The 16,020-nt window shown below is 29.4% G+C and overlaps 1 protein-coding gene across 1 annotated transcript; it reads left to right on the top strand.

Moving 5' to 3' along the window:
* Positions 1–4,664: 4,664 nt before the first annotated feature.
* shv (DnaJ homolog shv) lies at positions 4,665–10,005 on the top strand. Its single transcript, XM_014423669.3, has 6 exons — positions 4,665–4,823; positions 4,952–5,336; positions 5,419–5,561; positions 7,845–8,109; positions 8,570–8,717; positions 9,755–10,005. Exons 1-6 carry the CDS (start codon positions 4,747–4,749, stop codon positions 9,820–9,822), a joined length of 1,086 nt encoding a protein of 361 aa, XP_014279155.1. The 5' UTR covers positions 4,665–4,746; the 3' UTR covers positions 9,823–10,005.
* Positions 10,006–16,020: the final 6,015 nt, after the last annotated feature.

Here is a 16,020-nt window from a genome sequence, read left to right as displayed (position 1 = left end):
AATATAATAATTTAAAAATATAAATTAAATTAAATTAAATCTAAATGTAACGTAATTTGTTAACCATTAAATTCTATTTCAGTTTTCATTAATTTTATAATACATTTTGTAACTTTTTTTTTTTTTTATACTTCTCACTGTACACCTTATTTTTATTTTCTTTAATTCACTTTTTCATTTTCATATAATTTTCACATATTTTAAATCATTTTCAGCAATACCTTAGTTTACTTTGATTTCATTTTATCTATTTTCTTATTTTGATCCATTATTCTAGTTGTTTGTATCTTTGTTAAATCTGATGAAGCCTTGCAAAGTGAGTCGAAACGTTGGCTCACAATAAATAGTTTAGATACTATTTGAGTTATTTTGACCGCTCCCAGACGGTATTCTTTTTATATATTATACACGTTCAATCAACGATTTTTAAGAAGTATTATTATTATCAAGACATATTTATGGGTGCTGGCTGGCTCCATTTTGCGGTGGTCTCTATTTCTTCCGGCCCCCAAGTCTCTAAACCACTCAACCTCTGATTCTTGACATCGACTTGGCCTAGATGGTCCACTGTTGTCGATGTCTTCTCTTCTACCAGAACTGTACTCTCTCTGACCTTGCAAATGTTCTGCCAGGACGTGTACTCTAAACGTTCCAATCTGTAAATGTCTTTTCAGTAATGCCTCTCCGACTATACTCTCCGAATGTCCTTAGCTCTTCCTCCGTTTTTCTGGCTCCATCCCACTACAGAAAGTCTCAAAAAGTATATTTTTCACCCCTATACTCTACTTTAGATCTCCTTCCAGCTATCTGATTAAGTGTTCCTCTTTTTGAATGGAGACCTGGACTCTCCGCTGAGAGGGTAAAGTCGTCGTTTCCATTCTTTTGTTATTGAAGATTATTTGACCACTTCTGCTTATTGCTCAGAGTAAGTGCCTGGAGGTCGAGTCCGCCGGGTTTTTCCGGTGTTGGTTTAGAATCGCCTACCTGAGTTTAAGCGGACTGGACGACAGCTCCGGAAAGTTATCCTATTGTAAAAGTATCTAGACTCTTGAATTGGTAATGATTGATTACTCATATTTTGAATACTGGGTTGAAAAGGAATTTAGTTTAATTAAATATATATTAAAATAAATTCCTTTTAAACCAAGCATTCTACAATACATAGCAAATTAGTATTTTAAAGAATGTAGGGCTAAGAATGCTTAATATACACTTCCTTGAAGTATGCCACTTATTTGGATCAGTTTTTGAGAGAGGAATGTTCCAATTCGGCCTGGAAATTTACGGAATGGTAGGAAAATAATAATAAAGTGAGTAGAATTTCTCTGAATATCCCAAACCATAAATTTATTAATTATTAACCTCATACGGTGTCCCGTTCTTTTCTTCAGCTAAGTTTCTTAAAACAACAAATATTACTTTACTAGGAAAAGCTCAACCCCTTCGGTGGCTGCTTAAATAAGTGACCGTCTTATGCTTATACAAGGGAGCGCGTGCCAAGATTTATTTCTCGAGATCGTTGAGAAATAAATATTAACTGCCCAACCCCAGATGGAAACCAAATCAACAGCGTTCCTATCTGAGACCCACTCACCAACTGCTCGGATATCACTACTTCTCAGGTGTAGGTAAAAGTTATTTATAAATTGGTGCGACGTTATTGCAACGCTGTATTATAAAGAATATTTAATATTTCCAGAAAGAGGTGCTATGCAAGCTTCAAACACGGAGATTTTCTTATTGGAGAGGAAATGAAGCTTTGTGCTCGTGCATGAGGTAAAAAAAAAAAATTACTCTCAAATATGCGTTCACATTTTACGTTTTAGGGATCTTGGAACAAATTTGGACCAGGTGATTTCAGGATCTCTGTTAGTCTGGTCACCAAATCTCTTTCTTATTATATTTCCACAGCTCTGTCTCATCGTTCCTGGCAACTATTTTTCCTATTGCTTGGCCGAAGCTTGCGTTTTGAATTTTCAAAATTATGCCTATGCCAAAAGCCGTGTCAGCGGCCAGGGTTAGCTTTTTCCTATCAGTAATGATAATAATAGAGGGTTAAACCTTATGACTCTTTAATGATAGTTATTTTAGAGCTAGCTAACTAGTAGAAGTAGACTCTTAAGATTTGAAATAAAGAAAATGTGAAACAATTTAGGATCTCTTAGATAGGATAATATTGTTGCCAACTTTTAATAACAAATGTGCATTTTAAATGTCAGATAGTTTCATACCATGCCCTGTGAAAAGTTGCATTTAATAACAAAACAGGAGGTTGTAGTCAGGTACACTGAAGTCAAATGGAAGGTGAATTAGCTAAATAAAAAATCATTTGCCACAAAAGTTACACATCGCAAAAAATCCGTTATGTCGAGGTAAAATAAATGATAAGTCAACAGAAAACCTTTAAGTTTGTTGCAGCCATTGATTGGGAACGAACCAATGTAAACCAATCTATGCAAATTTGCGGGAGGTCTGGATCATCGTTAATTTTTGCTCTGTACCAAAGCGATTTAAGGGAAGGGCGAGGAAGAATTCGAGAAATGGTAATGCACTCTGGAAATGGACCCTGTTTCATAAGTCGTATTACTTCATAAGTACAAGTATAAAAAGTTCAATGAACAAGCACTGATACTTTCTGTTTCTTGACAGAATCAACTAGCAGTGCTATTATAAGAGTTAAAAAGTAAAATAAATTACTAATCAGCATTGTACAAGTCAACGAAATCGTAGCAAGTACAAACTAAAAGACTAATAGTATTAGTTTGTACTTTATTAAGAAACGGGGCCCTGACAGTAGTAAAACGTACTACAAGGTTCATAGACGACCAGATATTTAATTAAATTAAGAGAAGTTGCTCAATAGTATAAGTAAAGAATAGTTGATAAAACAAAAATATAATTTAAAAAAATCAGAAATTGATTTGACATAACGAAGCCTAGGGTCAATATAAATGTTGATGTAGGAATTCAATTGAGTCTAGAACGTTTTCTAATATCATGGTTTTAGCGCCTTGGGGTGTTCGAAAGGTCTTTTCAGTTGGAATACATACATAATCCTAAAATATATCTCTGTAAATCCAATTTTTTTTTCATTGGCGCGACAGACCGTGGAGGTCCAAGGCCTCGCGCGATGTACTTAAAGGTGGATCCACATGTTGGCCGCTCGCCATGGATCGGAGGCTCGTACAAATGCTCGGCAAACAAAGTGCGGGCCATCCACATGTCAGTGTTATTCAGAGAGGCAAACATGGAGGACGTTGAAGTGATTTCAGCAATTGCCCTGGGATTATATTATTTTTATTACAAAAGAAAAAAAGAAAACGAAAAATACGACAAAGAAGATGGTGGATGACAACAATTCACAAAAATCGGACTAGATAAGCTTAAAATTAAATAAAAATTAATTAAATTCATCTTTTATTTTAACTTTCATAATTCTACAGTAGTATATATAATCTAGTAAAAAATGTATACAATGGAAGATTAGATTGTAAAGATATACTAATACGTTTATTCTTCTTACTGTATAAAGAATTAACCTATTGGGTATTGTGTTACTGAAGTTAACGTATTGTATTAACTATTTCAGCCTGTGGGACTGAAAGTGGTCCAAGTAATTTTTTATTTATTGTAAGAATTTCAATTGTTTATAAATGTTATTAAACGATGTATTTAGTTAAGAAATATGTTATTTTAGTGCATATTGTGTACTTAAACAACATAAGAAAAGTAACAGCTCTCAGTTGCAACTAGACAAAGAACAATGGTGGAGACGCTACACGAGCGCCCTCACGAATCCCTTTGATCTGTGTCAAAAAAACCGACTCTCGACGGCTCGGCAACGAGCCTAGGCCAACCAAGCCAAGCCACCCATCCATATGCTCGTGTATGTCTGAGTTCGCCATGGCTGGCCAACATGTAGAGGCCCCTTAAGAAAGAAATACATCGCGTATTTCCTGACGTGGTTTTCATAGGGTGGGTTCGTCACTCCCACGCCTGTTTTTGTGAGTGACACCCATTGGCTTACGGGCCTCACAAATGCCCGGGGGGGGGGGAGATTGTGAGTGAGTATTGCATAATCATTTTGCTCGAAAAAATCCCGGGTAGGGCTGGACTCGAACTCGCAATCTATGAATTGGCAGACAGGCACGTTACCACGCTGCTACCGTCACCCCCAAATCCAATTTAGGACTCGAAAGGAATACTTGAGCCCGAAATAAATACAGTGCATGGTATATTTTAACAAAATATTTTACTTGCGACGTATTTTTTGAGGTCAATTGAATGGATATAATGGAACATACTTAATAATATATTAGTCCCAACCAAACAGTACCTCGTAGTTCATTACTTAGAAATATAAGTCTTAATGAATTATGTTACTGTTTTAAAGTTTCGAAAAATTATAGTAAAAGGTCAATTTTCAAGAACATTCTGGGTAAGCAAACTTTGTGTTATAGCTTCACCCCCCTTTCGTCAATGTTGAATTATTTTAACAGGTGCTGAACATATCACGCACTGTTATACTCTCAAAAATATAAATAAAAATTGGCCTTTATTGAGTAAATTGATTATTTTACACGTTTTAAATTAAAGAAGGTCGAATTAAATATCTTTCGTTAAAATTTATTCTACTTAAATTCACCAATATACTGAGGACACTTAGGACTGGCCAATAGGAATCGACCACGGTTTGGTTAACAAAATGAAAATAAAGGTTCCAGGATTACTGTCAGTTCTTCATATATGAACATGAAGACTTACAGATATATTTGTCTTGTTATTTTCTATTTGGTACTTTGTTCTGTTGTTGTATTCGCTGAGTAAGTGTGAATGTAATTGCTTATGTGTATTTTATCATTCATCGGGATTAAGTCGTTATTTATAACCTACCTTTAATCAGTTATCAATCCGGCTTAAGATAAATATAAATTTAATTGTTTGTTTTTAGGAGGAATTTCTACAACATTTTAGGTGTGAGTAAAAATGCCAATTTAAATCAAATTAAAAAGGCTTATAGAAAACTTGCTAAGGAGTTACATCCTGACAAAAATTCAGATGATCCTAATGCTGCTTCCAAGTTTTCTGATCTCAGTGCTGCATATGAAGTGCTTTCCAACAAAGAAAAAAGAGAAAAGTATGACAAATGTGGAGAAGAATGTCTGAAAAAAGATGGAATGATGGATAGTGGAATGGACCCTTTTGCCAGTTTTTTCGGGGATTTTGGGTTTCACTTCGGAGGAGGTGGGCCAAGGCAAGAAACCAGGAAAGGAGCAAATATAGTCATGGATCTGTATGTTTCTTTAGAAGAACTTTACAATGGAAATTTTGTTGAGGTAAAATAGTGTTAGTTTTTATGTTTCTTTGGTTCAGTTTTCGAGTTCATTGTAAGATTTAATAAATATATATATTTTTTAGATGACCCACAGCAAACCAGTTTTAAAACCTGCACCTGGCACCAGACGTTGTAATTGTCGAGAAGAACTTCAAACTAAAAGTTTAGGTCCTGGAAGATTTCAAATGTTTCAGCAAACTATTTGTGATGAATGTCCTAATGTCAAGTGAGTACGCTTGTAATTCTACTCTAGGAAAATATATTTTTATGTGTAACTTCTTGGTTTATTATTACTCAAATTGATTTGATACAAATATGATGTTTGTCCATATGGAAAATCTTTCTCTTCCCTCATCAAAACTAATTAATTCATGATGACAATTGCTCTGATAATGTATTATCACAGCTATGTATTAATGTCTCCCCTTCTGTTCTTTTTGGCAATACTAGGTTTCCAGGCTGTACACTCAGCCAATTCCTCACTTATTTATTTGTCCGTTGCTTCTGGTCACATATTGACACAATCTCCTTTATGACTAATTGTTGGCAGTTTCCCTGGAACATTTCAGGCTCCACTCTTCTTTGAATCATGTAAAAACTGATTTGATCCTCGATGTCTCACAAGCAGTGCAGATCATGACCCACATGATGGTGCTTAGGGGATTGATCTTTTAATTCGAGTCTTTTAAAGCTGTTTAGCTTCACACTGAAATCAGAATTCCCATTACTACAGATATTTATAATTATTTCATATTTATTATTATTGTATTATATATTTAATATATTATATATATTATTTATTTAATAAAAATTAGCATAGTTATTTTATATTCTCCCTTCCTTATCTGGCGATCTCTGCCATACTAGGTTGTTAACAGCCTTGGGATAGTATGATATTTTATGTATGCCATTTCTGTTAATTAAATCACTTTATTTTTTAATTTTTATTTTCTTACATTCTTTTGGGAGTAGTAAATGAAATTTTACTTTGATGCATCCCAGTACTTTTTATTTGTACAGTTGTGAACATTTGATATATAAAAGTTATTCAAAGTTTAAAAGCTTAAATGTAACATTCATCTATGATGAACGTAGTCAAAATTTGCTGCCTATGATTTTTTCTGTCTTTATCTACATCAAGTAGATATTTAAAGATAATTTTACATGTAATATGATGTTTAACACATAATATGGTTTGATATACCTTGTGTATTTTGCTTACTTATCCTCCATATCTACATTTAAAATGATTCTTCATAATGCATTATCTGAAGGCAGGGAATGCTTAAGTTTATTTTTCTAGAAATTTTATTAGGTTGCGGCTGTTGTAGTCTTAGATTACTTATCAGCTGACATTTAATTGTATGGTTAAAAATACTTTAGTCCTGTTCGAATTTTCTGGCAACGTATATATCCCTCCTATTTTAGGTTTCTTTATTGACTAAATATTCTGTAAATATTTAAATTAAACTTATTTAAATAAATTTGTAATCTATCCATTTATTTTGTATTTTGTTCCCCTTAGGTTCTCATTTTTCATTTATTTATGTGATATTTCTGCACTTTATAAATGAAATAAAAATATGTATGTTTTATTTTATTTATCTCTACTTGGTTTGGGAATAAAAACAAAAAAAAAAAAAACGACCATGACTAGTGGTAGTAAGGAAAGTTTTTCCCCTGATGATATAGTGATTAGAATAGAAATATATATTATTTAGGCTCATAAAATAGAAAAGAAATTTATTGCCACAGCCAGTCTTGAATCTGGACCTGAGAGTAAGATGACCAGTGCCTTTTCTATTTCCTACAATTCTTTATTATACTTTTATTCCTTGTTTATTTTTAGCCAAGCTTTAAATACCCTGCAAAATTTAATCAACTTGTTACTGCTTTTTTTATATAAAGGCAAAGACTTTCCTCAAGTTCTTAAAGATTTTAAATTATATTTTGATAATGTAAATATATCATATAAAATGTGTTAGCTGTTCGAAATGTTTCAGTTATCTAATTGTTATCTATGGCACCAAATGGGACCATTTGATAAAGAAAGCAGAATCTGGAATGTCATGAAAAGATTTCTGATAATGTGGGTGGTAGTAGTTTCCCCTGTTAGATTTATCTTTTTTTTTATTTTTCAGATTAGCCACAATCAATTGTACTTCCATAAAATGTCAATATTAAACATATTTATATCATTTCTCTATATTTACAAATTATCAAAAATATATATTTTTTTATTGTAATTTATAAATAATGTCTTTGTTAATAAAAAAAAAAATCTGGATTAATTCATATTTCCTTTGATTAACTTGGAGGAGGTAGAGATATCTGGTATTATTTGTGGTTTTATACTTTTTCTTGATTTATTTGTTGGTTAAAAAATAATCTAAAGATAAATATATCTTTTATATATATCTTGATGATATATATGTGATATATATATATATATATATATATATTGACCCTTTTTACAGTAGTTAATTTTTTATTTAAATTTGTTTGATAGGTACGTTACAGAAGATCGCCTCCTTGAAGTTGAGATAGAACCAGGAATGAAGGATGGACAGGAGGTGAAGTTTGTGGCTGAAGGGGAACCACACATTGATGGCGACCCAGGAGATCTTATATTGAAAGTTAAGACTCAACCACATCGCGTTTTTGAAAGAAGAGGAGATGACTTGTACACCAATGTTACTGTGTCTCTAGCTGATGCTTTAACAGGTTTTAGCTTCGTTATAGAACACCTTGATGGTCGTAAACTTACTATTCAGGTAGGGTACATTTTATAATAAGTGATAGGCCAGTAAAGTAATAATGTTTGTAGAAATAATTATTGGAAAGTCAGAGATAGTTTTTAACTCTGAAACTATTTGATTTCAATGTTCATTTTTTTCAAAATCTTGCTTGTTTTGTGTGGTCCCTTGACTTTTTTTATGTTACAGCTTAAAAAAAAAATTGAATTAAAATTGTGGCTGATTTACTATGGTTGTATCAAATTAGCAAAAATTAAAGGTAGTTTAACCCCGTCCTTTGCAATCAAGTAACTCTGGGAATAAATTTTTTTATATTGACCATCTAAGGTCCCCTTCAATGATTCATAAGAACTTTTATATTAAAATTATTTTAATGCATTTTATATGTATTAAATTTTCAACATTTCCTTTAGATGAATGGATATAAAGAGTGAAAAATAAAACCCATTTTATTAATTTTTGCTGTCCTTGATTACAGAGGGATAAAGTCACCTGGCCTGGTGCAAGATTAAGGAGGAAAAATGAAGGAATGCCTAACTATGATAACAACAATGTACATGGTGCCCTTTACATTACATTTGATGTCGAATTTCCAAAGGAAGGATTTTCGGAAGAAGAGAAAGAAAGTAAGATTTTTTCAATAATGTTTTGGTTTATTTGATTCAGTTATCAAAAAGAATGAGGAAGAATTAAATAAAAAATAATTTTTTAAATCATGTTTACAAATTTAATTATCTTTATAAATGAAAACATTAAATAACACACAAGCAACATTTCTTAAAGTCGACTATCAAGAAATCCTTGACCTGTAATTTCGATAGCTGCAGGACTTAATATTAAGATCAATGCTTTTTTTTCATTCTAATTGATGAAATTTCTGTGTACTCCCTCCTATATGGATGAAAATACATAGATATGTAAACTATAACTATTGTATGTATATTGTATATAACTGTTGAAATGTAAACTATAGAGGGTCTATCGTCATTAATGTTTTGTTTTATAAATTATTGTTGATTTCTTTTGGTTCTTTATTTTAAAATAATGTTTATAATTTATGTAGTTCTGTGTATTATACTTACAGTTGATATGACCTTTTTTAGTTGTTTTACTAAATTCAAGGCATCCTTTTATTTGTTAAACCCTAGATGCATAGTTTGTTATTTAATTTTTCAGTTAAGTATTTGCTAAAGTGTGTTAGAAAACCATTCATTGATCTTAATCCATGAACTTAAACTTAGTCCATTAAGTTGATAAATATTCTCCTAATTTATAAGTAATCGCTAGCAAATAATAGATACTGCTTAAGTTATAACAAAACTTGAGTGAGATTGGAACAGACCACAAACCAATTTTAGGTTACTGAATTGTTTCAACTATATGATTTACTTGTTACTTATTAATTTAAGTTACTTGATAGTTTAAGTAAAAGAATATAGTTGTGAAAAATTCAATTACATTTGTTAAAACTCACCAATTTAATGTTTAATATAATATATATATATATAAAATTAAACTAGTAGTTTGATCAGATCTCACTGAAACTTGTTTAGTTAATGTGGACCTAAAGAATTTTTTATTTCTATAAATTTTAAATTTAAGAAGAATGACCTTTGCTCAGTTAGCTTAATTTTCATATTCATATATTATTTATTTTTTCCAGAACTGAAAAAGATTTTGAACCAAAAGAGTGTTAACAATGTTTACAACGGTCTTCGGGATGAACTATGAGAAGTCTTTTAATGGAAGATAATCCCTTTTATTAATGCACCCTTACCATTCCTCCTTGAATGATTATTTAATACAGAGGAAGAAGTTTCTCAAAGTTAGAATGAGAGAGAGGATGGATTTTGAAAACATAGCTGTTATTTTTATATTTATGCTCCTTATTTGAAACAATAGATCTCAAAAGAACATTCTGTATCTATTTATTATAGTTAGATTTTTTTTTTTCAGGATAAAACACATTTTATAAATTATACTTATTACACATTCAACATATGTAATAAAATTTCAGTTCTGAACTGCAGGTGTAATCTAAACTAATTAATTAATTAGTTTAAAATCTTGACTGTTTTAGAAATAAGTATTTATTTTTTTTTTTAATAAAATGGTTTCTTTTTCAGTTTTTGTATATAAAATGTTTATAATTGTTCGGTGTGTGTATAAATTAGTCATAAAATAGTTAAAACTATGCGAGTTTGTAAAATCCAAAGTATAATGTACCGATACTTGAGGACTGCGGAAATATGGTGGTTAATTGTCATCAGCTGTTAGGTTTCCTCATTGATAGTAGTTAATTGATATCATTTGATCCTAATTGCTGGATTTTATGTCCGTTATTAAAATCTGCCCTTTATTTATTTATAGTCTTTTTTTTTTTTTTTTTTTTTTTTTTGTATATTATTCTCTGAATAAAGTTTTCATTTTTCATGCAGTGGTTTTGTATGTTGAATATTTATACATTTATATTTTGTATTGAAATAATTTATTCAGTTTTGTTGTCAAATAATGTTTTGGTGCCATTTTTTAATAATTGTGTAGGGTTTAATCATGTATCTTCTAATCTTTTGTTCCTTGTTTCTTTTATTTATATGATGAATTATTGAATACTGTTTATAAATACCATAACTTATAAGAGATCTACAATAAAATAAATGTAGTGTCGCCAAAGGAATTAAACTGTAAGCATTCTGTGATTTTTAATCAAGATTTCTTTATTGATCACATGCTTAAAATGAGTAGAATTAGTTAAGTTTGTACTTTACAGTATTATAATTCTGTTTACTGCTCTAACCTATTTAAAAATTCAAGTTTTGAAATTTTCTAGTATTCCAATCAAAAACTAAGCTGTATGAAATTATAACATAATTTATTATTTTGAGTGTGTGAAGAATCTTGGTTTACAAAAATAAATTAAGTTTAAAGGTGAGGTTGTTAGATTTTTTTATATTGGTCCAGGTAATTTTTCTTTTTTTAATTTTGTAGCATAATTAATGATGAGTTCTTCTTAATGTATAAATATATTATTTGTACTATTTTACCACATATTGCTATGGATTGTCAATTTGCACGGTTATAAATAATGTTTAATTCTTCGTTTGAATTGCCTTGAAGAAGTTATTATAGGAAAAATTAATAATTTAATCTGAATAATTGGCATCAAAATTAACTTAAATGTATTTAAAATTCATTTAATTCATCCATCCTGTTGCCTGTTAAAACCAAGATTGAACAGTGTTGAAAACTTGTAAATATTAGTATTACAGATGAACTCTAAAAGGCTCAAAGAGTGTTGTTCTATCAAAAATGAGAGTTCATTAAGCTCTACAAATGTGATTTAATTTTAGATTTATATTGTATATTATATATACAAAATATATAAAGCTATCTTCTGGCAGTTGTAGTTTTTTTTTTTTTTTAACTGTAACCTTTTTTGTTCTATATGTACTATCATGAAATGCCTATATTTCGGAATAACGTTAATTACATATTCATCTATATAAATAAAAGTGCGGTCGAATCTTTGTGCACAATTAACTTTTTTATTAGTGGATTGATTTTCATGTAGTTTTTTTTCAAAATGTTCGATTTTGCCGTGGAAGGTTTAAAGATCAAATACCATCTTTCAAAGTAATTAAAAATTAGAAATTTTTCAACTCAATTTATTCAGAGGATTTTTTTTCCTCCGGTGACTATTTTTCATATAATCGTTCATTACTCCTCTTCCTTTATTCGATTCCTACATTAATAGAACCGTTGGAAAGCGGATGTCTGCTCTTCAGTGACATAGATAAAATTTTTATTTGATGGTCTTATAGGGGCAAAATAAGGGTTTCCAAAAGGGAAAACAAAATTAGATGTTTTATATCTCCAGTTCTAAGTTGTTTAATTAGACCAGGTTTGTCCGTGCAGTTTATAGAACCCTAAACCAAGTTTGGTGTAGATTGATTTAGCCGTTTTGAAGTTACTTCCATTGTTTAGATTTTAAAAAGGAATCAAAGGCTAAAAAAATTTATTTCCAGATTTTTTCGAAAATTCGTATTTAAGGGTTTAAATAGGTACTGAAAATGAATAAGCATTTTGTTTCACTCCTAGAAAATCTTTTACCACACTTTCATAGGTAAATAGGTCTCAATTTTTTCAAAATTTTAAAAATTGCGGGGCACAGGGAGAGATTATTTAAAAACTATTCCTATTTCATATAGTATATGATAGATAGATAAAAAAATGTCTTAAATTATAAGAAGATTATTATAATTATTAATATTTGTCCATAATAAACTTTTAAATTACTGGACCGATTTACGTGCAGTTTTTTTTTTGTGGTAAAAGATAATAAATTTTCACTCCTGAAAAATCTTTTACCACACTTTCATATGTCAATCTGAATGTTTAAGTGCAGTTTACTCAAAATGTTCCATTTCACCATGGGGAAAGTTTAAAAATAATGAAATCCACGAAGAAAAAATATTTTGAAGAAAATTGAACGTTTCATATTATAAAATGAATCAGTGGACTTAGTTTTACTTCCAAAAAATATTTTACCACTCTTTGATGTGTCAATCAGTATCAGTTGTTTGAATACAGTACTAATATTGAAGCAGAGTGAGAGTTTTTGTATCAAAAGTATATATGTTACTAAATTTTAATGTTACTTATTATTATCCTTACTGAAGCCACTGCAAAGTTTGGTGTAGATTAGTTGAGTAATGTTGAACCTATTTATATTTTTTAATCAAAATTTATGATTGCTACTTTAAAACATGTATTGGTTCAATTTATGTTACCAAACCATAATAATAAAGTATTTCTAAATGTTTAATTTTAATTAAATGTAATAAATTTTAAGAAAGTATCAATTTTGTTCAATAAATCTATATACATCCTCCAATTTAATTAAGAAAATTTATATTTAAGGGTTTTTTGAGGTATATCATCTTTGTTTCACTCCAAAAAATCTTTAACCACACTTTAAAATCTCAGTACATTTGAATTTTTTCAATATAGTACTAATATTGTATTGAAGCACATTGAGGGTTTTTAATCCAAAAATAAATATGTTACTAAATCATAATAATAAAGTTTACAATAATTAATATATATAAATATACATCATCAAATATGGCAGTAGCGAAGCATTGCCGGGTCAGTTAGTCTGTATATATATATAAAAGGGAATGGTTGAATCTTTATCCACAATAAACTTCTGAATTACCGGACCAATTTAAGTGTTTTTTTTTTCAAAATGTTTCCCTTTGCTATGAGATTTAGGGCTACTGAAATCCCCGATTTTTTGGAGTGAAAAAGTTATGAACAAACTTAAATGTCTTTGGTTTGTAGATCAGAAAGTAAACATTTTAAACAATTTATTTGTCTCTTTCAGAATAATAAGGAATGATATTAAATGATTATATTCACTAAAAATATAATGTGGCTGAGGGTAAAGTAGGTCAACAATTTTTTTTTTTTATGAAAAAGCAAATCTCAAACTCATAAAGACCATTTTTTAAAAAAAATTAAAGATAAGAAAATTTTTTAACTTGATCAATTTGGAGGATTTTTTTTTTCAGATGTCCATTGTCCATATAATCATAAACTTCTCTGCATTTTATTCTATTTTTACATTAATAAAACCCTTAGAGAGCTGAATGTCTGCTCTTTCAACATAAGTTAATGAAATTCAGATTAAATGCCCTTATAAAGGTTGAAATATGGGTTTCAAATAAATAAAAACTTTTTAAAAGTTTTATTTTATATCCCCAAAACCAAAAGCATTGTATATTTAAGTGCATTGCAATTAACTAAAATTGAATAAAACAGTAATTACAATTTAAGCCACATACGAAATGAGAAACCAATCAATATTTTTGTGAATTTATGCTTTTTCAATAATTATAATTTCATGAATCTAGGACACAGGGTTCCTCTATATTACTATTAGATATATTTAGAGATTTGTGTTAAAAAAAAAAGATCAATATAGCTTTTAAAACATAATATAAATTTCGTTCCTTAGCGCATTTATTTTACCAAATTATAATAATTAAGTATACATTAATGTTTAATTTTAACTAAATAAGATAATTTTTATCAATCTATCAATTGTGTTCATTAAATCTATGAATATCCTCAAATACAACAATAGCGAAGCATTGCCGGCTAAGCTAGTTGCTTTATATAAGGCACAACAATCCATCACAGAATTAGGGCCTCCTCCATTTTTGCTTCAAGTATACTACTTACCTAAAAAGTTTCAGGCCTAAGAGTAGCATCCTTTTTTTCTAATGGGACTTCATTACAATTTCCATATGTAATCAAGTATGTTCGTTTTTTTAGTTTGAATCAGAAATTGTAAGAAGTTTTAATAGCGTCAGATGTTCACTTTGAAATATCTCAGAAGAGGCATACTTTAAAAGTCCTGACTTTTTATTATTGTGCTGCGATAAGTAATTAAAATTGGATCACTGAGAATTTATTCTTAAAAATAGCTAGAAGCGTAAAAGCGCCATTAATGCTTTGTACAATTTTAGCTATATTTAAACATTTTTTACTAATAAAAGCCTGTGATGAAATGTTCAAGAGTAAAAAAAATAATTATTTCCTCAAAATTGCAGATTTCTAAAATATCTCTTTTGATATATTTCAGATTAAACATGTGAGTGCTATTGACAGTTTATCCTAAATTCAAAATTGAAAACCTAATTTTAGATTTTTTAAGTGAGTCTCTTTAGAGCTATTTCATATAGAAAATCTGAGCGCAATTAAAGCTTCATACAATTTTAGCTATATTTAACATTTTTTTTATAAATACAAACCTAGTAAGGTCTTAATAATAAAATTTTATCTACTTATTACAACACTAAGAATTGTTTCTGAAACTTTTTATTTTTAATTATTAACCCTTCGTATCTAAGGTAAATCAGGGAAAATGTAGACTAAAATTTTAAATGTTTGCATTGGTAGGCTATTGATAATTTAATTTCGAAGGTTTGTCAATAAATGTTATATTATTCCTCTCTACAGAAAAACCTTGAAAATAATTAGTTGGTTTATTTAGTAATAAAAACAATTAGAAGCTCCATTAAAGATGCAAGTGCACGCTCACTCTACTACTAAGAGTAATTACATAAATTAATATGCGTAAATGACATACATTCTTCTTATATTTAAATTGCACAGCTATATTTACAGTCATATTTAAATTGAACAGCTCTTAGGGTAAAAGCATAAAATCTGTTCCCCCAAAATTTTAGGCATCAATAATATTTTAAATTGGTCCAAAATTTCACTAAGTAATGCATTTTTCTCGTTAACTCAAGGGAGTAGAATAAATATAAAATGGTTAAATGAATAATAAAACTGAAATTAGTAATCCAAAACATTTAGAAACTGGTAGGAAGTTTTTTTTATTATTTAAATAAATTGTACTTATAAACATTAAATTAAGACTATAAAACGGTGTGGGATATGAACTTACCTTACCTTACCTTACCTCTTTGCTCACATCTCAACATGCAAAATATAAGCAGCATATGCATACCTATTTCAAAATATTACTCTGATTATACTTAATCCTTAAATAAACTCTACATATCATCACTTTTATTTTTTAAAAAAAATGAAAAATTACCCGAAATATGATGAATTACTACAAGCACTGTATTCAGGAAAAAAATAAAGGGAGTCTTAGTTTTTTTTACCTTTAAGATTTTTTTTTGTTTTAATCAAATATAATTAAAAACCAAGGAGCAACATAGTTTAACAAACCTTTCTAAAAAGCAAAATATGTGGACAAACAAATACAGAATGGGCTCTCATAAAAGAACTGAAAAACTAAATAATCAATGAATACCAGTTTTTAACTCTTACTACAGAACAAATATAAATAAAAAATGTCAGCAACTTTTCCAGATTTAACTGGTTGAT

This window comes from Halyomorpha halys, unplaced genomic scaffold (genome assembly GCF_000696795.3).
Source record: "Halyomorpha halys isolate HHAL.00 unplaced genomic scaffold, Hhal_1.1 Scaffold434.1, whole genome shotgun sequence".
Taxonomy (NCBI): domain Eukaryota; kingdom Metazoa; phylum Arthropoda; class Insecta; order Hemiptera; family Pentatomidae; genus Halyomorpha; species Halyomorpha halys.
Note: the sequence above shows the minus strand (reverse complement) of the source record. Positions and strands in the feature narration are given on the sequence as shown.

What these genes read in the sequence shown, in the direction of transcription:
- shv (XM_014423669.3), top strand. Translation starts at nt 4,747, where the DNA reads ATGAACATGAAGACTTACAGATATATTTGTCTTGTTATTTTCTATTTG. An exon ending in ACAATGGAAATTTTGTTGAG is followed by an intron (nt 5,337 to 5,418) that starts GTAAAATAGTGT and finishes TATATTTTTTAG; the next exon opens with ATGACCCACAGCAAACCAGT. An exon ending in GATGAATGTCCTAATGTCAA is followed by an intron (nt 5,562 to 7,844) that starts GTGAGTACGCTT and finishes TTTGTTTGATAG; the next exon opens with GTACGTTACAGAAGATCGCC.